Below are 23,833 nucleotides of genomic sequence, written 5' to 3' on the forward strand. Positions count from 1 at the left end.
GCTTCAGTGGTGCGGGACGGAAATTGGGAGTGGAGGGCGGTGGCCTAGACCGTCAGCTCCTCGCAGTTCTTCTCGCGGCGGGGCTTGGGATTCAATCGGGTTCCAGTCAGTGGTTATCAGCAGCCTTCGCGCTGGCTCTCTGCCAGGGAAGAGAGTTATCTGTGACTTGAATCTGTCTGTACTGTCCTCGCGTTTCGTTGGGAACCCGCTGTTCGGAGTTGGCTACCTCCAGTAACGAGAAGGCCTCTGGTGCCTCTTCAGGTCTTCTGGAAGTGTAGTAGAGAGCGAGGTGGAGGAAAGCAATGTTCAACGACAGGGCCTTTCCAAATTTTGTGTGTGTGTGTGTGTGTCTGTGTGTGTGTAACCGAGTGAAGTGGGTTATAAAGGGAGTAGCCCTTCGATCTTCGGTTTCTGTTCTTAGAGCACTCGAGGTTACATTTGTGACTGTAGAGTTATAAGAAGAGGTCACAGCTCCCTTTTACACTTGTCTGTTGTGGTTTTTTCAAACTTGTGTGAAAAGCGAAAGAGGATCTGGAATTTCCCCGCTTCAGAACCAAAATGTTGGTCTGTACTGTTACCATGAAACGTGTGTTTGTAAGAACCAGAAACGTGACATGTGTGTTTGGTAACCAAGGAAAATGCTCGGATTTTTAGGAAATTAGAAAGAGTTTGAAATGCAGAGACTGTCGCTTCCCTTCTTTTTCCCATCAGCAGTTACAGACATTGAAACAGTTTCTGTGGCTATTTATTGCTCAGAAAGAACTTTTTAAAAGAAAAAAATTATTTACTTTTGGCCCCTCTCATCTGACCTAAATAAATTCTGGTAAATTTTGTAGTTAAATCAGACTTTGAATGTTCAATTAGGAATAAAAGCAAGTACTAATACTACCTTTGCCCTAGTAGCATCTGATCTTGTCACGTGTATCAGTATGTGACTTTTCATGTTTACCTGAAAAGGGATATCTTTATAAGGTTTTATTCAGAGAGTGAGTTGAATTCAGAGAAATTTTTAATTAATGGGAAGTTTTTAAAAATGATTAGTGTGTATGCAGAAAACAGTTTTTACCTAACATTACCTTTTCCTCCTACTGATTAGCGGTGTGACTTTAGACAAGTCACGTCCTAAACTTTGATTTTCTCATAAATCAAAGACCTCAAATAAATATCTCTTAGGTTTCTATCACCTCATTCTGTGATTCAGATTCCTGGTATAACTGATTCTTATTTTGCAGGTACATAAATAAAGGATAAAGTATTTACAGAACAAATCTTCAATCAAGTATAACATTTTGATGCTTGGCAGCTAAACTCCTTGTGCCCTCACTATGCCAGCAGCAACTGTAGATCATAGCCAAAGAATTTGTGAAGTTTGGGCTTGCAACCTGGATGAAGAGATGAAGAAAATTCGTCAAGTTATCCGAAAATATAATTACGTTGCTATGGTATGCCTATGAGCAAAATCTTTAAAATGCCTTTTATGAAAGAGGATTTTAAAACATCTTGAATTCAACCCTTCTGGTTGATTTTTTTTCTAGGTATTTAATGAAAATAATTTTGTCAATGACCTCCCAACTGAAGACCACCAAGAACACACCAGAAATGTGACAAGTTGGGTTTCTTACTCATTGCATTGAGGGAAAATGCATTCTTAGTACCATGGGGTTATTTGCATAAGCTAGTGTTGGAAAGACCTTCTAGGAATTGGGGTGTGTGGCAGTGGTTTTAGGGAGTGAAGAAGTGGGGCTCAAGCTGGGGTAATTCCACGATAGGATATCTTAATGAGTCTCAACTAGAATGAGAGAAAACTAGAGTGAGGCTAAAGCTGTAAAGAAGCAACAGTCACTCATTATTTAAGATAGAAGGAGGTTTGATCATGTTTATGGTTTGGACAATGTGTGTGTTTTTGCATATGTTCAGTTATGATTACAGACTGGCCTTGTCTGATATTACGGTGTTTAATTGTTTATATTCAGCAGAAGACCCATTGGGACCTAGCTGTGAATGCCAGGTCTGCTCCTAGCAACACTAAGGCCTGATACTAATACCAGATGGAGCTCCTAGATGTCTTTCTCAAACAAAAAAATTCAGATCTCCCAATGAAGCATTGTTGATCTGTAGTTTTTTGTTTGTTTTTTAATTACCAGTGGAGTTCCGTGAACACACTGTGTTGTTGTTAATCATTTCTAGTTTTGCATATACTGTTCACTCTGCCTAGCCTGTCTGTTCAATTAACTAGTTTTTTTGGTTCTTGGGCACTGTCTGTTTTGACTTCTCTACTGTATTCTAGATATTAGCTTCGAGAAGAAAGAGCTTAGTATCTTAATCATCCTTTCTCCCCCCAACACTTAGCATGATACGTAGCATCCAATAAAGTGGTTGTTGAGTTTGACTGAATTTAGAAAAGTTTCCCTTTCTCTCCTTCTTCATAAAAATTGAAATTTAGGTTTTGTTCTTAGTTTCTTAATTTGAATTTTACTACTAAAATGACATGTTTATTTTCTTAGCACATTTAATACAAATAAATAAATATGCTTCTTTTGGGAGGGGCAGGTTGGTTGGTTAAAATATGAATATTTGAATGTACACAGATAATGTCCTATTTAATAGATGTATTTTCTTATCCATAATTAGAATGAAGTTATTTTTTCCAGTAGAAATTCATAGTGATCATTTATTTCTCAAATGAAAGCAGTGACGACTTTAGACATGTGATAGCATTCTACAGGACTGAGTGGTGGCATGCAGTCTTTAAGCGTGTGCTTTCTCTGGAGTGTAGAGAGTATTGTTTTAGGCCAAGAAAGTAGGAGGGTTTTGGTATTTATCTAAATGCTTACTTCAGAAAAGCAATTAAAAAGTATGGTACATTTTCTAGTCTTTTTAACCGTCTTCATTGGTTTTAATATTACAGTACTGCTAGCATAGTTTCACATACTTGTTGAAAAACATGAATTTGTAATTTTCTTCTTCCTCCTTCCTCGGGAATAGAGTACTTAGTTGCATTTATTATGTGTACATTATACATGGTAATTTTTACTGATATTTAAAGTAAGATGAAGTCATTAAGTTTGTGGTTTTATCGTTTTAAAAAGTAATACTCTTCTAGTTAAAAGGTACATTGTAATTGAACATGAATTGTGTAGAATATCACCCCAACAATGTGTACTCAAAATTAATTATTCTAGGAATTTTTGGATTGTGGTTTCGACCGTTTAGTAAGTAATGACCCTTAAAACTATTTTACAGGACACCGAGTTTCCAGGCGTGGTTGCAAGACCCATTGGAGAATTCAGGAGCAATGCTGACTATCAGTACCAACTGTTGCGGTGTAATGTAGACTTGTTGAAGATAATTCAGCTAGGACTGACATTTATGAATGAGCAAGGAGAATACCCACCAGGAACTTCAACTTGGCAGTTTAACTTTAAATTTAATTTGACGTAAGTAGGAAATAAATTTAACCCAAACTTGTTTTTTTTTAGTTTAATTTTAGACATTAATTTCCATCAAGTACAACAAATGAAATTTGGTATTGCTACCCTGGAAATATTTAAAACCTAAAATTTCAAAACTTTATGTTTCTTCTTTTTATTATGGGACAAAAAAAAAATCAGGATAAAGAAGACTTAAATTCAGATACTTTGAGTTTTAGAGCTGTTATTTTAAAAGCATAACTGCCACTATTTTGAAATTTGGAAAACTGGGTTTTGAAAATATTTTTTGATAGAAAAAAGATAACTTTACAACATTAATTTTGCTTTCAAACTTTGTGTGCAATTTGAAATATATATGTCTTTGTTGTAAAAGTTATCCTTCTCATGAAGAGATTCTTATTATGGTCATAGTCCATTGTGTGAATAGAAGGCTCATCAGAGGTGATAATAAGATCATTCCTAGAAACTTGGGTGCATTTTCCTTTCAAATCAGTTATTGGGTCAGCCCAGCCCACAGAACCACTTACAGGTTACACATGGGAGAAGTATTAGTATCCTTGAGCCTGGTGTTTCTTTTAGGAAACAATTTGGAATCTGAATTCTAACTCAAGTCCTGGGTCACAACCCAGTTTCTTTACTTACAGTACTTCTGTATAATTGGTAAGAGTAGTCTTGATAGCTTAGGGAAGTTTCCAGTGTTTTGGGGTGAGGACAGATTGTTTACAAACTGTAAGATGGGGAAATGCTGAATACATTTTGAGTATGTTACTATACTGCAGTATCCTTCTGTTTGACAGTCTCTGCTTGTTTCATATGATCTTACATCCAATTTGCAAAATAGTAAATGAAGCTGTAGGACAATTAATGGTGGTAGTGGTGGTGGTGGTCAGTCCCTTCAGTCTTGTTCAACTCATTGTGACCCCACGGACTGTAGCCCACCAGGCTCCTCTATCTGTGAGAGTCTCTAGGCAAGAATACTGGAGTGGGTAGCCATTTGCTTCTCCAGGGGTGTCTTCCTGATCCAGGGATCAAACCCAGGTTTCCTACATTTCAAGTGAATTCTTTATCATCTGAGCCACTAGAGAAGCCCCAGTTGATGGTAGTGCCGTTTAAGGACCTCTGTTCTCTGTAGTGTGATCCTTAGCATATATAAGATCTAAAGACAAGCAGGGCTGATGAGCTTAGAGGATAGTGTTGTCAATGGTGTAATAGTATGGCTTCTAATTGCATTATGTTTAGCCTGACTCTGTTTTCACTCTTTTGGATTTAATAATATACTCTCCACAACTTTGTCAAGGGTGAAAGGTACTTATCTCTATTTAAACTGATCATAACCTGTATAAGTCCTTTAATTCTGAAAATTCCCTTTTATCTTTTTCCCGAAAGGTAACCCTTTTTAAAATCGGTTCTCTACCATTTCATTTGCTCTGTGTTACTTTTTTCCCAAGCTGATCATCAGAACATTGTTCTGTACTAAGGTAGTGCTATGATCTCAGTATGTGAGTAGGAGGTGACCTATCAGGGTCTCAGTTTTGGTAAAATAGACATTTTTCCTTTCTAGAAACATCTTTGTTCTTATAACAACTGCTTTGTTACTGCATTTTTTGAAAGACATTTTTCTTCTCGTACATTTTTTCTCATACAGAAAAACTCATGCTGTAGTTGATTGCTGCCATTCATCCTAATGTTAATATCTTGAGAGACCTTTAAGGATGTAGTGAAGAATATTATTTAAATAGAAAGGGTCAGTTGTAAAACCAGTTCTACCTAATGTGAAGAAAGAACACCATGAATCTTGGATATTTTGAAGAAAGATGAAAATTGACTTTTATTGAGTTCCTAGAATGAATGTGTCAGCAGTGGTGCTAGGTCCCAGGGACATAATGTTGAGGAAAGTTGGTCATGGTCATTATAACTCTTCTGCCTGCTTTCTATTGCTGAAATCCAAGAATTAGAACTGTTAGGTACTGGTCAGTGTTTGGGAATTTGCTCTAAAGTGAATTTAGACTTGATACATACATGAAAATTAAAGTAGAATATGATATTTGATCATAAAACACCAGAGTACTCCTGGAGATGGTGATCCAGTATGTCCAGGTGTGGCACTTGTGAATCCATATTGTTGACAAGTTAATGTGAGTGATTATTATCATTGGGCGTTTGGGAAATACTGATTTAAATAGTGCAGTACTCCCTGGTAATATACCATTGAACAAAACAGACAAAAATCATTGCCCTCTTCAAGCTTAAATTATGATTAAGAGAGAGATCATAAAAGTAAAGTGAGCATATGGCCCAGAAAATGTGAGCCTGGAGAAGGAGTCTCTTATGCCTTTGGTTGGTTATAGTTGCTAGAGAATGTCTCTTAGTGAGCATCTGGGCATGATGAGTGAGATTCTGCTTGTTTAAAGTACATGTTTTTGTATAACAAGGACAGTAATATCTGTTGTGTAATTGAAAAAACTTGAATTGGGTTTATTCAGATATCCTTTCAAAAGAGTTTTTTGGCATAATTTTCCAGGGAATTTTGACTTAAGATTAATTGTTGCAATTCCTATTTTTAAATACTTCATTTGCTAGTTTTATTACTTTTCAAAGGCAATATTCCTTTTGCCTTAGTTTTATTAAAGCTTTTATAGAACTTTCTTTTGCTAAGTGGTAGAAATCAGTATTCTCACAATTTTCAAAGTAAATAGAAACATCCAGTGGGCACTGCATGAAATACTTTCCATTCTTGGAAACATACCTTCATTTTGTTTGTAAATCAAAAAAGTGATTTAATATAGTATTTTGGATACCTGCATGCTTGTGCTTATAGATATTAAAGATGGTTTTCTTTTTGGCTTAAGTAAAATCTTGAAAGATTGGCTTATATTTAGATTTCCTGTCTTGATTTTGAAAAGTAATCTTCTAGGAGTAAAGCTGTTAGAAGGAGAAAGTAATGCTGCTCCAGCAGAGTCTTTCATTTTAAACAGCTTCCTGCTGATTGGAACTGTTTGAGAGGCTCATCGGTAGTGAGAGGAAGCAACTCCTCCTTCTAATAGAGTGTGGTTTAACGCAGGCACAGCAGGAGTTTTCCCTTCAATCTCTTTGCCTTCTCTCTGCTGAGAGCCTGGGAGACAGACACAGGCTTCACCCCTGTGGCTGCAGCTCTGTTTGGCAGCATTAAAATGGCTGCTGAGACTGAAAGCCCGGATAAGAACATGTCTGTTACTCTGTGGTGGTAGCTACGGTGAGTAGAAGACCCTGTTTTTTTTTTTTTGAACCCAGTTAAATTTACTTAATTTGTGAAAGGCTAATGAGATGGATAGTAAAGATTAAAGTCTCACCATTGGACTGTTTCAAATGATAATTTGCTATATGAACATTCTTCTAAAATTAGGTTGACCTTTGTATTTCAGTCACATTTACCTTCCATATATATGAAATGTTGGAACAAATGGACTCAGGCCCATTCTCTCTCGATATTTCTGGCACTGTAGTTGCAGATGTCAGTGGGAGAAACAGTTTGAAATACGGCACTTTTGAATGTTGTCTTTCTTTTTCTCCTGCCAGGGAGGACATGTATGCCCAAGACTCTATAGAGCTGCTCACAACATCTGGTATCCAGTTTAAAAAACATGAGGAGGAAGGAATTGAGACCCAGTACTTTGCAGAACTTCTTATGACATCAGGAGTAGTCCTCTGTGAAGGGGTCAAATGGTTATCATTTCATAGGTAAAAGATTACATTGCAAATGGTATTTGTGTTACACCATTTTCTAGCTGCGTCACACTTGACTTGGGTCATGGTGTCAGCATTTCGGGCTTAGTTCAGCAGAGAATTGGCTGCCATATAGCTCAGCAGGCTAATGTTGGTCTCCTTAAAGGTTCATTTAATGATGTGGGGTCCATTTCAGTCTAAGGGAGACAGCACTGCATAGTGGAAAGAGTGTAGGCTGAAAAAACAGACCTTGGTTTAAGTCCAGCAGTGCCATTTGGCATCTGTGTTATTACATAGGTTTATTTATTTAATAAATAGAGTTAACATTGCTAAGCCTTAGAATGAAAAATTTATTCATCAAAAAAAGTTATTATCTACTGTGTGTCAAGCAGTTTGATAAGATTCTAGGAATTAAGTTACAAAATAGGCTACAATCTCTGATTTTATTGTTTATATCTTGATATTCCTTACGGTTTCCAATGTTAAAGCTTTTTTTACCCTCTTTTTAAAGTAAGAAGTAAAACTCTAAACACTGAATAGAAATTTTATATGTACTCTCACTTTAAAAGATATGTTAAATAGCCTTTCTCTTCAAATATTTAAGTCCCAACTATGTGTCATAAGGGAAAAAAAAATTCAAGATGTGACACCTGCCCTTTAAAGAAGTGGAGAAAACAGTGCATGTGCTTTAAATGGTGGTACAGAAAACAACTTGTCTGTGAAATCTGTGGGATCAGGGCTCTTGGGGGAAGGCATCGTGTGCGAGGTCTTAAGGAAAGATTGATAGGGAAGAGAAGGGGTGTGACTGTGGGATGGAGTGCAGGGAGGGATAAAGCTGTGAAAAAGCCAGATAGTAGGGACAGGATCTTGATTTGAGAATGTAGGAACTGGCTGTTTGTTCTCTAGATAGTAGTTCTCAGCTTCACTAGCTTCACTTCTCTCATGTACAACATTCCCACTAGTATCTCTGAGGGATTGAGACAGGAACAAAATTTTGAGGGAAGAGAGTATTTCTTTATAAAATTACTTAAGTGAAAATACTTTGGTAGGGTATTTACTGTTTGGGTTTTTGAAATGTATGATTGTATTATATAAATGATGGGAAGATAGGCATTATTTTTGTCTTCTGATTGCCAGTTTTTTGCTATCTTTGACATTTTTGCCAAGTCTCCTTTCATCTTTATTTTTTGAGACATCTGCTGTGGACAGTTTGATTTTAGAGAGTTCTCTATTGAAGGATCTGCTAAATAGTAGTTCAGTGACTACAGCCCTAGGATAGTTGTAGAGATTTGTATATTAATATTCCTGATTGATGATACTTATCACTGTCTGTGAATGATGGCATTTCCTCATTATAACTGTAAATGTATTTATTTTCTCTCTTCTTTTGTGCATTTTTTTCCGGTTCATTTCTTTTTTCCTCTCCCGTTTACGGTGTGACTCACTTAAAAGTTGTATTGAAAAAAAATGTTTTTTTCACTTCTGTGGTTTTTATGGTCCCTCTTCTGTATTCTTTAACCCTTTCATAGTGGTTATGACTTTGGCTACTTAATCAAAATCCTGACCAACTCTAACTTGCCTGAAGAAGAACTTGACTTCTTTGAGATCCTTCGATTGTTTTTTCCTGTCATTTATGATGTGAAGTACCTCATGAAGAGCTGCAAAAATCTCAAAGTAAGTCTTTAAATGGTTTTATTTGTAATCAACACGCTATTCAGAGTGGGTAACTGACTTAAAAGATGCTAGGTTAGATGTTGATTTAAACCTTATTTTTAAGTTTTATATTAAATGCACATTATCTGATTATACATTGTCATCTGATTCCTTTTTTGCATAAAAATAGTTTATAAGAAATCCTTATTCAAAGCTTCATTATATATTTGCAGAATAAGCTTTAGCAAGATTCAAACCAAAGATCATATTCTTATCATTCTTTTGCCACGTTGAATATGAACTAGCACAGAATCTGAGTCTGACACAGAAATGCAAGTTCTCCCTGTCTCCCAACACATAATCAACACATGTAGGAGGAAGTCTCAGGACCATCAGTGTATAGCTAGAGTCAGTCATGTAGCAAAAAGAGTTTCCCCTTCAGCTTATCTTGGAGGTTATATTCTCAGGTCTAGTCATAGGGTCATGTTCCTATAAAGGGATTTTTTTTCTTTTTTTTTTTCCCTCCTCACTACCAACCCATGGACATCATCTTGTTAGTAGTAAGTGCTGGTAATTGGGTAGATCCTATCTAAACAGCAGCTTACATTCTGATGCTTATTACCATGTGTGTAATGATTTGTTACTTCTAAGCATTAATTCTTTCAAAAAGAAAGTGTCTTTATCAGGAAAAGTGCTCTTAATTTTAGAGTGAATTCACTGCTAGGGGTACAGACTCCTAAAGAACATAGTGGTTTTATTTTTACAATGTGTTAGTGCTTAAGCTGTAACTCAAGAAAAACATTTACATAAAGTTGTTGCTTCATAGAACCTACATCAAGGCTGATCAAGTTTTCTCCTCCTCGGCTTTTTAGAAGTGCAAGGAGTCATACTTTTAGGAGATGGTGAAACCTTAAAGAGTTTTATGTAGGAAGAAATAATTTAGGAATTGACTTAAGGAAGCTTTGCTTTTGACAGATGAACTGAAAATCCTGAGAAACAGTCTTTGGGCTGAAGTTCCCTTACCTCATTATAGGATATAGTATACAATCTGGGAAGTTTTTAAGAAATACTACTTCATGTTTGTAGCACCAAAGAAAAGCAGAATTCTGTGCAATTTGAATAGACTTCTACTGTGACTCAGGTGAACTTACAGTAGGCTGTCCTCATGTCTCTAGACAGGATATCCCCTGAAAGTATTGCATGCTGAGAATCCAAGGCCTAAATATTTTTATCTGGCTGTGGAAATACTCTTTTTAAATTTGACATGTCTGAATAGTGACAGTTTTGGCGAACAGAGCACCAAATTATTATTCATTATGTGTATGCTGTTGAAAATTTTCTGAGCATATTAGACATTCTGAATATGCCCTGAGTAACTGGAAGTGTTAAAATTTAGGTTGATGACAAAGGTACTTTCTGACGTATAGTCAACCATACTGAATGACTACTCTGTTGCTCTCCTGAGCAGCTGCTAATGATACCTAATCCTTGTGCTGTTTTTAGCCCTGAAGCAACTGCTGTGCAAAGCACTGTTTCAAGCTGTGATGTAGAAAAGGACTAGTTTGCTGGTAGAGGCCTTAGCAGTTTAGAGAGAAATTTATTTGTGTGAGTTTTGTCGTTGGTCCTGATGTTTGTTTCTTTGCTTTCTCTTCTCCCATTTTCCCCTCTTTATTCTCCTTCCCTCTTTCCTTCTCTATTCTTTCCCTTCCTTTCTTTCAATCTCATTATCTTTCCTTTCTAATCCTAGCAGTATTTACACAGGTGGGTGTTTAGCAGACCCTTCTAAAGGGTTATATTCTTATAACAACATACTCTTTTTCTTTTTATCTAACAAAAACTGTAGTCAAAGATTGATTAGTCATAACAGCTTTGTTTTGTGCACATTATTTAAATGAGCTGTTCAGAGATATTTAGATGAAACTTTTTATATGAAGCTTAAGAAAATTTATAAAGTACCTGCCTACAGTCCATTTTATAAGAATTGATGGATGGAGAGATGGCCTGTGAGTGTACTCAGTAAACATTAGCCTGTGTTACCTTGTATATGATCTGGTGCCCCCATGTCTTGAGGGAAATTACTTGCCATCACATGCCTTAAAGGGTATGATGAAGATAAATTTCCCCAATTAAGATCTCATTTTCTATTGAATTATAAACATCTCCCACATTCAACAAATGCATCAGTGATTCACATTCTCTTATTTTCTGCTGATCTTCATAAGGTCCATCTTTATTGAAACTCATTGCTGTTTTGATCATTGTCTATGTTATGTAATTTTTGAATCCAGATGTTGCAGTGTTTTTCTTTTGACAAGCAATTTTTCTTTCTTGTAGGGTGGTTTACAGGAAGTTGCTGAACAGTTAGAGCTGGAACGGATAGGACCGCAGCATCAGGCAGGATCTGACTCACTGCTCACAGGAATGGCCTTTTTCAAAATGAGAGAAGTATGAAGACATCAGTGCCTTTTTCTCAGTTGGTTGTTAGGTTGAGAACATTAAAATACAATGGCAAAAGTTTCAGGGGCAATAAGTACATACTAAGTGAAGATATAATTACAGTTGCCATATAAGTCATATCCACCACACTTGAATGAAAGTAATCAAAAATGAGTCATCTTGAAATGCAGTTCAGAAGGAAAAGAAGAAAATAAGTTCTTAGTAGAATACGAAACTTAAACTACCTTAGAAATTATGTAGGTCCAACCATGTTATTTCTTAGATGAGGAAGCCGAGGCTAGAGGCCAGTAGCGTTTATCCAAGGTTATATACATTAATAGGGGAACTCCAGAGTACTTCCTGTTAATCACATTAGCGTTGCTTCTGTCAAGTCAAGGGAAGTCGCTCAGTCATGTCCGACTCTTTGCGACCCCATGGACTGTAGCCCACCAGGCTCCTCCACCCATGGGATTCTCCAGGCAAGAATACTGGAGTGGGTTGCCATTTCCTTCTCAAGGAATCCATATAATTAAGTTTTCCCTGGCACTGTCTTTTTTTAGGTATTAAACTGTTGCTGTACTTCAGTACTTTGAGGATTTACAGAGTAGGACTCAGGCTGTTTAGTAGATTCTTACAAAAAGGTTTTGAATTCTAAAGAGGTTAAATAAATCTGAAATAGTAGGTAAGTCAAAAATCATGTTGGGCAGACATTCCTTAAGAGGCAAAAGGCAGAAGTTCTTCAAGTATAAAGAAGTCAGTTACAGAAAAGTGAAATTTAATGAATCCAAGTCTACTCTTAGGTTAAGTGATGGGCATAGGTGTACTTAATAGATAAATGGAAAGAAAAGAAAGCCAGTTATGCGAAAAGAAAACAGTGGACATTTTTGCTTACAAAAACGTTTTCCTTTTTGCAAAATACTGTAGAATTCATTAGAGGATATCCTCTTAGACATTAAAGAAATGACTGAGGATAATTCTGGGAATTTAGAACTTTTAGTAGAAATATATTAATAATACGTGTAATAGGAAGCATATAGCTATTTTGCCGAGTGGTATTGATTCAGAAGTGATTTGGACTGTGTTCCTGACGAGTAAATATTTTGTACGTCTTCATAGTGCTCCATTAGAGAATTACAAGACAACCTTTTGCGTTCTCAGCTTTGCGTTTAAAAATACGCCTTGATGGTTTGGTTAACGGTGGATTCTCTGCTATTAATTTGTTATCTTTATTTTTCTTGGCTTTATTAAGGATAATAACCTAATGTGAATGTTCAGATTTTGCTGTCCAGACATGTTTGGGGTTTGTGTTTAGCCAAAAGTCTTGGCCTTTCACATAGACTTAAGGCTACTTATAAACCTTAGCCCCTTCCCCAACCCATTATTGGCTATTTTTATTCATTCTCATGATTAAGTATTATTAAATTAAAGGACTAAAAATGCCTGCCATTTTTCCATTTTACAAATTCTCATAAAGTGGTCTGAGTGTTAATAGGAAAGGCATTGTGTTTATATAGTTTTTGGTAGTCTTTTTCTTTGATTTCTTTTGAACTCTGTACTTCTTAAGAACATCAGTCTTATATGTTTAATTTAAATGTGTGGCTTCAGAGGAGCACCATAGATAAGAGCTGTCATAGTTAAGGAATAGTCAGTACTTACATTGATGAAATAATAAATTACCAGTCATACCTTTTGGTTAAAATTATCTTTTTTTTTTTTTCCTTCCAAAATTCCTTTTTAGATGTTCTTTGAAGATCATATTGATGATGCCAAATATTGTGGTCATTTGTATGGCCTTGGTTCTGGTTCATCCTATGTACAGAATGGCACAGGGAATGCATATGAAGAGGAAGCCAGCAAGCAGTCATGACATGAAATAGTTCTCTTATTTTTATTTTATTTGAGATACACACATGCTTGTATATAGGTTTTATCTCTGGTTGAATCCCTTGAACAGTAGACATTACTTTTTTTTTTTCTTCATAGCTTATTTTTCTGCCTTTCAGCACTAAGTATCTACCATTCCTATCTCAGATCTTAATAAATAGAAAAGTATTCAGGTTCAATCCGGCCTTAAATACACTTGTTAGTAGGCGTGTGTGAGTGGGGAAAGCTACATGGTATTGAATACTTTGATAAACTTCAGCTACTTGAGCTTGGTTTGTTTTTTCCCGTTCCTAAATTAACTAGCACTGACTGTAATTTATTTCCCTGTTTCATGTCTCCCTTCCATTCTGCAGGAGTTTTAGCTATTTGAGATTGTGGACCATCAATTTTGCACTTTAGAGAGTGATTCTGTCTCAAATCCTCTGTTTTATCAGCAGTTTTGGTTTTCCTTGCTCTTTGCTGGAAAAACGACCATCTGCCAACTTTTACCATATTTACTTGTTTTTGACCCATGGAATATAGCACATGCACTGTGCAAATGGTTGAATCAGCAGGACTACAAAAAAGAAACGACAAAAAACTACTGAGGAGCTTAGTAACTGCTGTTTCTGTGCATAGTAGTTAATCTTCCAAGCACATCTAGTGTCTGTCCGTTTCTAATTGGCATGTGTGTAGGCTGCTCTGTGACTGAAGTGTTTTTCAAACCAGCTTTACACCCTTCAGGAAAAATCCTTTGTGATTGGACATTTAATGTCTGCCGGGAAACTGGTACCCAAGATGTTGAAGCTGCAGTTATTTTATGATAGCACACTTCCCTTATCTGCTTCTTTTTATTCCATCTCTGTTTACCCTATTTTAAAAAATTTTAGAGCCATATTTACAATGCTCTTGATTTGTTGATTCCACAAATCAGTTTCATTCAAATCTAAAGATTGCCAAGTCTTTAGGTATATTTTGTACCAAATTAAATTACAAAAAATTTGAGCTTTCATAGTTGCTACAAAGATAAATAATGGAGAAATTTGGTGCAAAACAACATAATATAAAATTATATATTTATTAGCTATATACAGTATAGCTAATAAAACTACCTGAGGAGTGTAATGCTTGTTTATTTTTTTGTGTATATCTTTGCAATCTATTTTATATATATTGACAAAAGAGACTGTGAAATATTTAGCCATGTGGAATATGTGACCAGACCAGAGCATGCGTAGGAAGGCATTTTGATAATAATTAACTGCCCTGAAATGACGGACTACAAGTTATGATGTGTGTCATCTGCACTTCACTCGGTAATATTAGCAAATCTCCAAATGTTAGCCACATTCGTTTGTTTCCCTTGTATGTTGTTTATTCATGATACTTCAATGCTGTAACTGGGTGGTCCTTTTTAAACATTTGCGAAACAGAGGGATTATTTGTTTTTAAAGCTTTTGTAAATAAAGGCTTCAGAAATGTTTTCTTATATATGTTGGTGACTGGTAATTTTGTTTTAGAAATATTTGGGATATTGTGGGTTTTTGTTTTTAAATATCGGCAACTGAACAGAACTCAGTAATTTCATTTACTACATGATTTTTAATGTCTTAATTGAAAAAAATCAACCTGAGCCTTCTTCACGACAACAGTGTTCACTTGTTTTTTTTATGCATACCTCTACCAAATGTTAAGACTTGACTTCCGACTCCCCTTTCCAGGGATGCATTTATTCTGAAAGACAAAAGTAAATGCATTTGATCTAACTTACTGTGGCTTCCTTTTAAAGTCAATACAGCAGGTATCTAATTGATTTCTTTTTCTTTTGATCTTCACTTCCTTAAAAAAAATAATTACAAAGATTGCCTTTTGAATAGCCGTGTAGTTTGTATCCATTTTGGTTTCAAGAATTAATATATTTTATAACTTCTAAAAGAAGAGCTATATAATCCTCACTAAATATAGCTTTTGGATCAAAGATATTTGCTTGATCATTTTTTAGTGTTCCTAAGGCATTAATTCTGGACTCACCATATTCTGTTAAATCTACTAGAGCAAGAGTCAGCAAATTACGGCCCATCAACCAAAACCAGCCTGCTGCCTGTTTTTGTCTGGCCAGTGACATGAGAATGGATTTTATAGTTTTTAACGGTTGGGGAAAAAAAGAATATTTCTTGATGTGTGAAAATTATATGAAATTCAAAGTTTAGCGTCCATAAATAAAGGTTATTGGATTGTATCCACATTCATCATTTATGTGCTGTCTGTGGCCATCTTTCCACTTAAGAGGGAAAGTTGAGTGGCTGTTACAGAAACTGCCGAGGGCATTCTTAACATTTCACATTTTCGCCTGGTGAGCTACAAGTCAGTGACAGAGATGATGACCCGACAGCAATTGTTATGCCATGTGAATCTCCGTACCACACATTTTATTATTTTTTTAGGTTACCAATTTATACCCACTGTGTCAAAACAAGAAAAGTGCACTTTGAATGGTGTGCTTTTAAGGCACATTGGAGTGTGGATTATATTATCAGATTACAGTCAACTGTGACACTGTAACTGCCTTAAAAAAAAAAAAGTACAACATATGTTGACATAACCAGACTAAACATTCATCACAATATTCCCAACTCATGGGAGAGAAACAGGAGAATTAGAATTAAAACTTTTAAAATGGCGTATCTTATAACAGCAGAATTTTCTTCACAAAAATAAAGCTGCAACCAAAGTATGTTTACAAGTGACCCACTTGTTGGCTAAGCAAAGCCGTTTACTGATGGTGAGTTATATATCATGTCTGAGTGCGGTAGCCCAAAGAAATACATCCAGAGAAAAGACTGACAGCTTTCTGATGAGAACAGTTCCTTGAAGAGTGGGACACGCTGTCAGCAGTTATCTATGGCAAACAAGACATGATGTTGAGTGTTTTTCATAATGAGTCAGATGTTATCAGTACTGCCCAGCTGTTCTTCACTTTTGAGAAATCTGTGCTAAGTTTCAAGTAACCAAAGAATTCGTTTTAATTCTATTAAGAGTCTGGAATAACTACAGGTAATATTTTACACAAGTAGAGAGATCACTAAGTCGGTACAAACTGAAGTGGAATGGTATAACTGATGGTGGTAAAAGAAGCATGGAGCAAGAAAAAGTTTAGTTGATCAAATCTAAACACTTGTGACAACGTAAGGTGTTTGGTGGGGGCCCGTTTCACTTATGTCATACACCTCTTTTTTCTTCTGACAAGAACAGTATTTATTAATAGCTGGTGTCTTAAACCCCTGCAAAGACCATGTAGCAAAAGCATAAACAAACCAAAAGACCATACCTGAAATATACATATGTATACAGACTGTCCTTTTGATTCTAGCTGTTCCAGGGCTCGCTCATATCCTCTCCTTCTTGCCTAAGTAATATTTTTTAAAGAACTTTAAAACATGTTTGCATGTTACACTAAGATTAGTGTGTAATCAATTTTAAAATGATTTTAAAACATGTTTGCATTTTTAAAATATTCAGCTTTCACACAATGTTTGGTTAGGTCATTTAAGATACTTTTGATACTAGGCTTCAGGGGCTATACATACTGACAGAAAAAGACATGAAATCTAAATTCTGAAAATAATCTTAGTTTCAGCTGAATAAGCTGAAGCTTTCTGTGGTATCAGTTCTTTTAATTCAACATCAGCAGAACTCTATGGCACGTTTTCTTTTTTCTTAAATTGATTAAGCAGCTTTGCCTGCCAAACAATAACTATTAAGTTCAGGTCAGGCTTGAACTCCTTACATTGTTAAACCTTCCCTGGAAGATGCAACACAAATCAGTTTTCATGAACCATAAAATAATACTGTCCTTTGTGAGCAATGAGGAGCTGTTTTAGCATAAAAGAGTTTAAAGTCACTTATCAAAGGCCCCTTTTGGTTTAACTGGTACTTAGAAATAAGAAAAAAAAATTATATATATATAGCACATTGCTCTTCTCCCCCAAATGTAAACTACAGAAATACTGAGTATTGGCTATGACAAGAATATCAAAGGTCTATGTTTTGGCATTGTCACCGGTTTTGTTTTTGCTGTCAACTCTCCTGTGGTGAGAGGGTTGCAAGTGATTTAAATTGTTTTTATTGGCATTGGCCAGACTTTGATTTGAACTTTTTGTTGGTAAAGAACAATTAAAGGGTGTCACAGAATGAGCTCTTAGTAACCTAGACTGCATTATGGACAAGAATCCTCTTTACTTACATCCCTTATGGACAAGAATCCTCTTTACTTACATCCCTTCTTTTTTTTTTTTTGGAAGATCCTATTTCAGAGCCTCCTGCTACACTGAAGATCAGGGTAGATACACAGGGAGATAGCTGTGTATCATCCACAGGAGTTCCTTTCAAACTTGAGTTCAAACTACTCCAACTCATCCCTTCAGTGCTGTCCACTTGATACAAATCAGGACACTACTGTAAAAGAATAACATCCATTCTGGCAAAGACAAGAGCAAAGTGCAGGGTTTGGACCATTAACAAAGTGTAACAGTTGCCTGTGTTCTGTAGCAAAGATTTTTTGGTAGTAAGTTCTAAATCTAATAAAGGAAAAGACTGTTGGATTTTAAGATCAAGATTTTCGCTAATGTTAGAACATAATGCTTTTAATAAGTGACATGATCAAATTGCTAAAGTTTTAATAAAAATTAGAATCTGTTAATTGTTACCAAGACAAAGTAAAAAAATTCCAGTGGTATCTCTGTAAAAGAGGAACACTTAAGGTATGTAACACAATCCGCTTCCACAAGTAAGAGAAAGTGCTTCTAAACTGGCCATGCTATGCTCAGTCGCTTCAGTTGTGTCTGACTCTTTGCAACCCCACCAGAGGGGCAGCCCAACAGGCTCCTCTGTCCACAGGACTCTCCGGGCAAGAATACTGGAGTGGGTTGCCATTTCCTTCTCCAGGGGATCTTTCCCACCCAGGGATCTGTCTCCTGCATTGGTGGGTGGGTTCTTTACCAGTCGCGCCACCTTGGCCAAGTAGGTGGAAAAGGAGTGCATGCTGTTAAAATATTTGGGATTACTTAGAGCAGTTTTCCACAGAAAGATAGATGCGGAATATCTCTATCTCCACTACAGATACATGTTACTAGTGAAAATCCATTGTTGAAATGTTACCACTTCAACCAAAATGTAAGCAGATCAGGATCTGTGGTCTGTGGAGACAGGTGGGATGGTCATACTCAAGGATGCCTTCATTTCGGTTTACTGTGTAAGTGGATTTGCGTTTTAACTTTTACAAGTTTGGTATATGTGGGTTTTTTTTTTTTTCTTAAATTCAGAGTTTTACAAGTAAATATGTGACAGTAATTGTGTACCATAATATATACAGTGTAACTTCAGAGTTGGCCCAGCATGATTATGTGTACTATTTCAAAATAGGGAAAACTTGCTAGGAGATAACATAAATGGAGTAACAGCTTTCTCACAGGTTTTCTTGAAGCATACATCACATGATTCCTAGCTTAATTTTTTATGAATGTGTTATAAGACCTTATGATTTTCTTAGTGAAGACCGCTTTTGTCAAACATGCCGTATTTCCAACAGCTATCTTTTGAGTACAGTGTACTCGAATATCATAGTTTCTTTCTAATTGTCCTCAGACTCCTTTAACAACTAATGAGTAATCACCTCATCTTGTTATCCGCCTCTTCTCAAAAGACCTATGTTGTAACCAGGCTGTTGACATGAATTTCGCCTACAAGTATCTCTGGTAGACAATTAGGAAAAGTGTATCTTTAAAACAATTTAGATTGTCAGTGCAAAGGCAATTTCATATAGACAGCTATCAAAGATGATCAACCAGACTTTATTATGATATAACAGGAGGGAATTCATAGATAAGCACTTACTTGAATGTCTCATCATTGTATTTAGATGCAGTTTCTCTTTACCTTTGAAAGAACAAACCTTTCACCGCACAATGGCAACTAGTTAATGTCTATGAAGCATTTGTACAATATTTTTAAATGAAAAAATTCTTAAATATTGATGCCTATATGATATAATCTCTAAAAACAGGAAAAATCAAAATAATTTAATGGACTCTCAGGACTTATACTTCAAGTGTCTTCAAATTTGAGCTAAGCAATTAAGTTTTTTAAAGTAAAGTGTTGAAAGTGTTTTTAAGGTACAATTTTATAAATATATACAAAACGTAGGTCTATTTGATGCTCTGTTCACTCAGGTAAAATGTATACTACATATCTAATGAGATATGTCGTCATCTCCAAAAATTATAATCCCACAGAATTAAAAACAAAACAAAAAACCCTTTAAAAATTAGTCAATGTATGAAACCAAAAAGGGAAACTTTACAACTTAATGAGAAAGACTTTATTTTAAAAAATGTTTCCATATCTGATTCTAATGTGTATTGACTTATGTATTTCAATAATTACATGAAAAAGCTAAAGCGGGGATTAAAAGTACTCTAGCAAGGTAAAGAATTAAAATACCACTTCCCCCTCTAGTTTCTAGTTTGACAGGAGGGGATGCCTAACAGAATCCTGTCTATAAAAACAGCTCTAGTACTGTGCTTTGAAAAAAATCTGGCTGCATATAATTCTTGATACATTATATGATGCTCTTGCCCTTAAGACTTCTGGCACTTCAGGTAATGGAAAATGATGACCAAATGCTTTAAGATAAAAGTAAGAATGCGTCATATCTTCTGAGTTTTCTTTAAGTAGATTGTCATCAAAATCTTTCACTTTAAAGAAAATCTGAAAAAGACCACCATCCTATTGCTCAAAGAACTGCACTCAAATGATTTATAAAATGGACTGGTTCTTTCATAAAGTCACTAAATATAAAACATCATACTTCTAGCAAGGATGAGTGAATTCCAAGGATATGTTACTCCATTATCTTCTTGTCTTCCAGTCTACTTTGTGCTGAATTTGTCTAATTCAGATTTTGAAAAGTTAATACCACTGTCTCTTTGATTAAATACCAGTTCCTTAGCTGTGTAGTCTTAAAAGGTAATCTGCTTTAAATCCTCAAAATCAGTACCAAAAAATGTATACAGCGTAATCTAATTGCTAACATTTACAAAACTTGCACTTCACCAAATTAAAAAAGAATAAAATAAGACTTAAACAGTGCATACAAGGCACAAGAGCTTCTTAGTATATTTACTGAAGCGGAACATTTTGGCATCAACAAACACACCACTTTAGTTTCTCTTAAACTCAGTTTCCAAACAGCATACCATTTAGTTCATATTGAACTAAATTACCAAAAGTATATGATTTTTGCTTGATGATTTGCATAATTTAATCTTAATAGGTATTTATGTAGTTTAACTGTCATACTTCTGATGAGAGGACAAAGAAATAATAAAGATATCAATGGAGGATTAATCTATTGCCCCATCAGAATTCTTAACAAAAAATCATTATGTCTGCTATGTTCAATAGAAGAAATAACCTAAAAAGAGACTTAAAAGCCAAACCCCAAAAAGAGTATCATAAACCAATCTTCATAATTGTTATTACAGAGTTTCACCCATTTTCAGATAATTAAAAGAGATGAAAAATATATTGCTGATGTAATAGAAATGTATTAAATCTGACAAAGATTTTCTAGCCAGTTGAGCTCAAGCTTCAATTATCATACTTCTTTTCCAGCAGGCAAAAAAGGCTAGAAATAAAGTCTAGCAAGAAAAAAAAAAGGATGGTCATCTTCAACTTCAGGCCACTTGAAATTTGTAATGAATTCATAGTTTTTATAGTTCACACAGTCTGAGGCTGGATTCTTATCGGAGAGAGTAAACAAGTCTCATCTGCTACCTCCACACTCTCGTAGGTAACTAACAGGTTTTATGAATAAAGCTTATCATTATAATGCGATGTGACATTTTTTAATCTCAGTATCTTAATAGTCTCAATTTTCTGAATCAGAAAATCAGAGGATCAGTGGGCTTCTTATGTGATACATTGTGCTACCCAAATAGCTGGGTGAAAACTGGCCCATGAATTTATTCCAAGTTTTTATGATAGGTATCTTTGTCCTTGATTCATAAACCATAACTACTTTTAATATTTAAGAAGAATTTGTGTTAGTTGAAACAATCTGTATACTGGAGTAAAAATGTGTTATGTTTTAAAAGCAAATGCTGAGAGAACTACTCAATTCACGTTCTGCACACCCAGCCAAAGGGGATGGGAACAGCTGGCTAGAGGTGCCTTCCTGGGGGAAGCCTCTTCTATCCATCGACAGCATTCATTACCTTAGGAGGAAAGAGGAAACGTCAAACTCTTGTGTTAGCTCTAAAAACACAAACAAAAAATTAACCAACTCATTCATTGTTTGTTGCAATAACATCTCTCATTCAAAACTAAAAGTTTTCTATACTAGAAGGCTCATTAGATGTGTTCTTGAATATAGATAGACCTTTACATGAATTCTTCTTAACCTATAATATATTCACAAGACCAGAGGACCCTGTTATAATGCAGGGAATGCAGATGCTGACTCAGGAAGTCTAGGGTAAGATCCACAACTCTGCATTTCTGTTAAGCTGCAGGTGCTGTCAATACTTCTGGTTTGGGGCCCCAGTCTGAGCTACAGGGCTCTATGTTCTTAGTTTTGAGGCCAGTAGGAGTTCAAGTGAGTTGTTAGAGGATTTAGGAAAATAATTTTGAAATTTCATATGCACAGGAGCACAGCATTTTAAACTTCTTATTGTATAAGAGGGAAGAAAGTTGGGCAGGCTGTTTAATCTATACTTTAGCATTATTATGGATTTAGGCACATTTTGACTATTTGGAAACTATGCTGAAACAAAGAAACATTTTACAAAAAGGCCACAGGTTATTTACTAATATAGTTCAAAAAGAGACTACAAAAATAACATTTAGTAATACAGTTAAATATCACATTATCATTCAGTATAAATGTGTATTAAAAGAACTGCAAGTCTGAGGTGTAAAGCAGGAAAAACTTTAAAAAACTATTTGGATAATCAGCTACCTTAGGAAAGTTCTTCTTTTTTTTTAAAGACACATTTTACTGGCACTGGTTATGCCAACACGATGAAAAACATTACATCAAAAAATCATTTGTTTTCTTTTACATCAATACAGCTGATTCATATTGCAGTTGGGTTTTGTGACCATTACTGTTATATATCCAAATGTAATAAAATCAAGTTTCTGTGAGATTTTAAATTTCAATGATGCTATTTTATCACCCAATTACCGATTATTTAGAAACCACTATGTCTCTAGTCCTGCAAAGAGTTGAGCATAATGATGAACAAACCCAACACTGATCTTGTCAAAATACTTGGAAATCTACCTGATTTACACACAAAGTGACATTACTATGGTAAAGCTCATAAAATATTTAACCAGATGACCTCACAATCAATGGCAATTATAGCTACTTCAACATACTGTAAAAAAGAATCCCATGAAACTTTGTCTGCTTTACGGAACTATGTTTTGTAAAATGCTTTGTTTGTGGTATTAATGATTCATTGTATAATCATAGTTATATTTTAAGAATTATTTCCAGAAATCACACTGTCTCTTTGCTAATTACCCCAACTAAGAATGTTACAATTTCACTTTCCTACATACTTAGAGGTTCCCCACTGGCCAGTGGGTAAAGAACCCACCTGCAGTGCAGCAGACACAGGAGACAAGGGTTTGATCCCTGGGTTGGGAAGATCCCCTGGAGAAGGAAATGGCAACCCTCTCCAGAATTCTTGCCTGGGAAATTTCATGGACAGAGGAGCTTGGCGGGCTACAGTCCATGGGATTGCAAACAGTCAGACACAACCGAGCACATGACACTAACCATAGTTACAATCAAACAGATCTACAGTACCATCATGCAGAGTCATCCAAAACCAAAAACGCTGGCCCACTGGCACCCAGAACTGCCTGGCTATTCATCAAAACTGAAACCGAGCAAAGTGAAAACCAGAGATCCATGAAGTACTTTGACACAAATGACTGTTTAAGGTGCTACTCTCGCTAGGTCACAATTCTGTAAGTAGACAGTTATCTTGATAATTTCAATGTTCAATGCTTCATATTTTTTAAAATTTGACTTATAAATGTATTAATTTTTGCTATACAGCAAAGTGATTCAGTTATATGTGTGTGTGTGTATATACATACATTCTTTTTCATATCTTCAATTATGGTTTATCAAGGATATTGAATATAGTTCTCTGTTCTATACAGTAGGATGTTGTTGTTTATCCATCCTATATATAATAGTTTGCATCTGTTAATCCCAAACGCCCAGTCCTTCCCTACCTCATCTTGGCAACCACAAGTTCAGTTCTTCATATTGTTTATTGCTTGCTTGCTTGGTCACTCAGTCATGTATGACTCTTTGCAACCCTTTGGACTGTAGCCTGCCAGGATCCTCTGTCCATGGGATTCTCCAGACAAGAATACTGGAGTAGATTGCCATTTCCTTCTCTAGGAGATCTCCTTGACCCAGGGATTGAACTCACGTCTCCTATGTCTCCTGCATTGCAGGCAGATTCTTTATCCACTGAGCCACTAGGAAAGCCCATTGTTTATTGTAGCAGTACATATAATTGTTTATTTTGTTAAGCTATTTATGGCTTGGTTCCAAAGAGGACATTTTTGGAGCTTTTTATTAACTGCAGGCTCATAAATAGATTTTGCTTTAAGGAAACTGATTTGGAATTACAGGTTTAAAAAAATTATAGGTTAAAGAA

At 35.6% G+C, this 23,833-nt stretch overlaps 2 protein-coding genes across 2 annotated transcripts in view; one reads left to right on the top strand and one right to left on the bottom strand.

Annotated features, from left to right (window-relative positions):
* Nucleotides 1-6: 6 nt before the first annotated feature.
* CNOT7 (CCR4-NOT transcription complex, subunit 7) lies at nt 7-14,576 on the top strand. The gene is made up of 6 exons (XM_010858374.1): nt 7-1,442; nt 3,244-3,437; nt 6,987-7,148; nt 8,663-8,807; nt 11,121-11,231; nt 12,961-14,576. The coding sequence occupies exons 1-6, from the start codon at nt 1,326-1,328 to the stop codon at nt 13,087-13,089; spliced, it is 858 nt and encodes a 285-aa protein (XP_010856676.1). The 5' UTR covers nt 7-1,325; the 3' UTR covers nt 13,090-14,576.
* Nucleotides 14,577-18,911: 4,335 nt separating this feature from the next.
* ZDHHC2 (zinc finger, DHHC-type containing 2) overlaps nt 18,912-23,833 on the bottom strand; it is a 36,249-nt gene continuing 31,327 nt past the window's right edge. Inside the window, exon 13 of the mRNA XM_010858375.1 lies at nt 18,912-21,358. The gene's annotated coding sequence lies outside the window, so the exon portion shown is untranslated. The remainder of the gene's footprint in view (nt 21,359-23,833) is intronic.

The sequence above is a fragment of the Bison bison genome, unplaced genomic scaffold, assembly GCF_000754665.1.
Source record: "Bison bison bison isolate TAMUID 2011002044 unplaced genomic scaffold, Bison_UMD1.0 scf7180017864386, whole genome shotgun sequence".
In the NCBI taxonomy this organism is placed as follows: Eukaryota; Metazoa; Chordata; class Mammalia; order Artiodactyla; family Bovidae; genus Bison; species Bison bison.

Bases quoted from the DNA above. Each gene is read 5' to 3' on its own strand.
- CNOT7 (XM_010858374.1), top strand. From the start codon at position 1,326: ATGCCAGCAGCAACTGTAGATCATAGCCAAAGAATTTGTGAAGTTTGG. The intron at 3,438-6,986 runs GTAAGTAGGAAA...TTCTCCTGCCAG, and splicing joins AACTTTAAATTTAATTTGAC to GGAGGACATGTATGCCCAAG. The intron at 7,149-8,662 runs GTAAAAGATTAC...ACCCTTTCATAG, and splicing joins AAATGGTTATCATTTCATAG to TGGTTATGACTTTGGCTACT.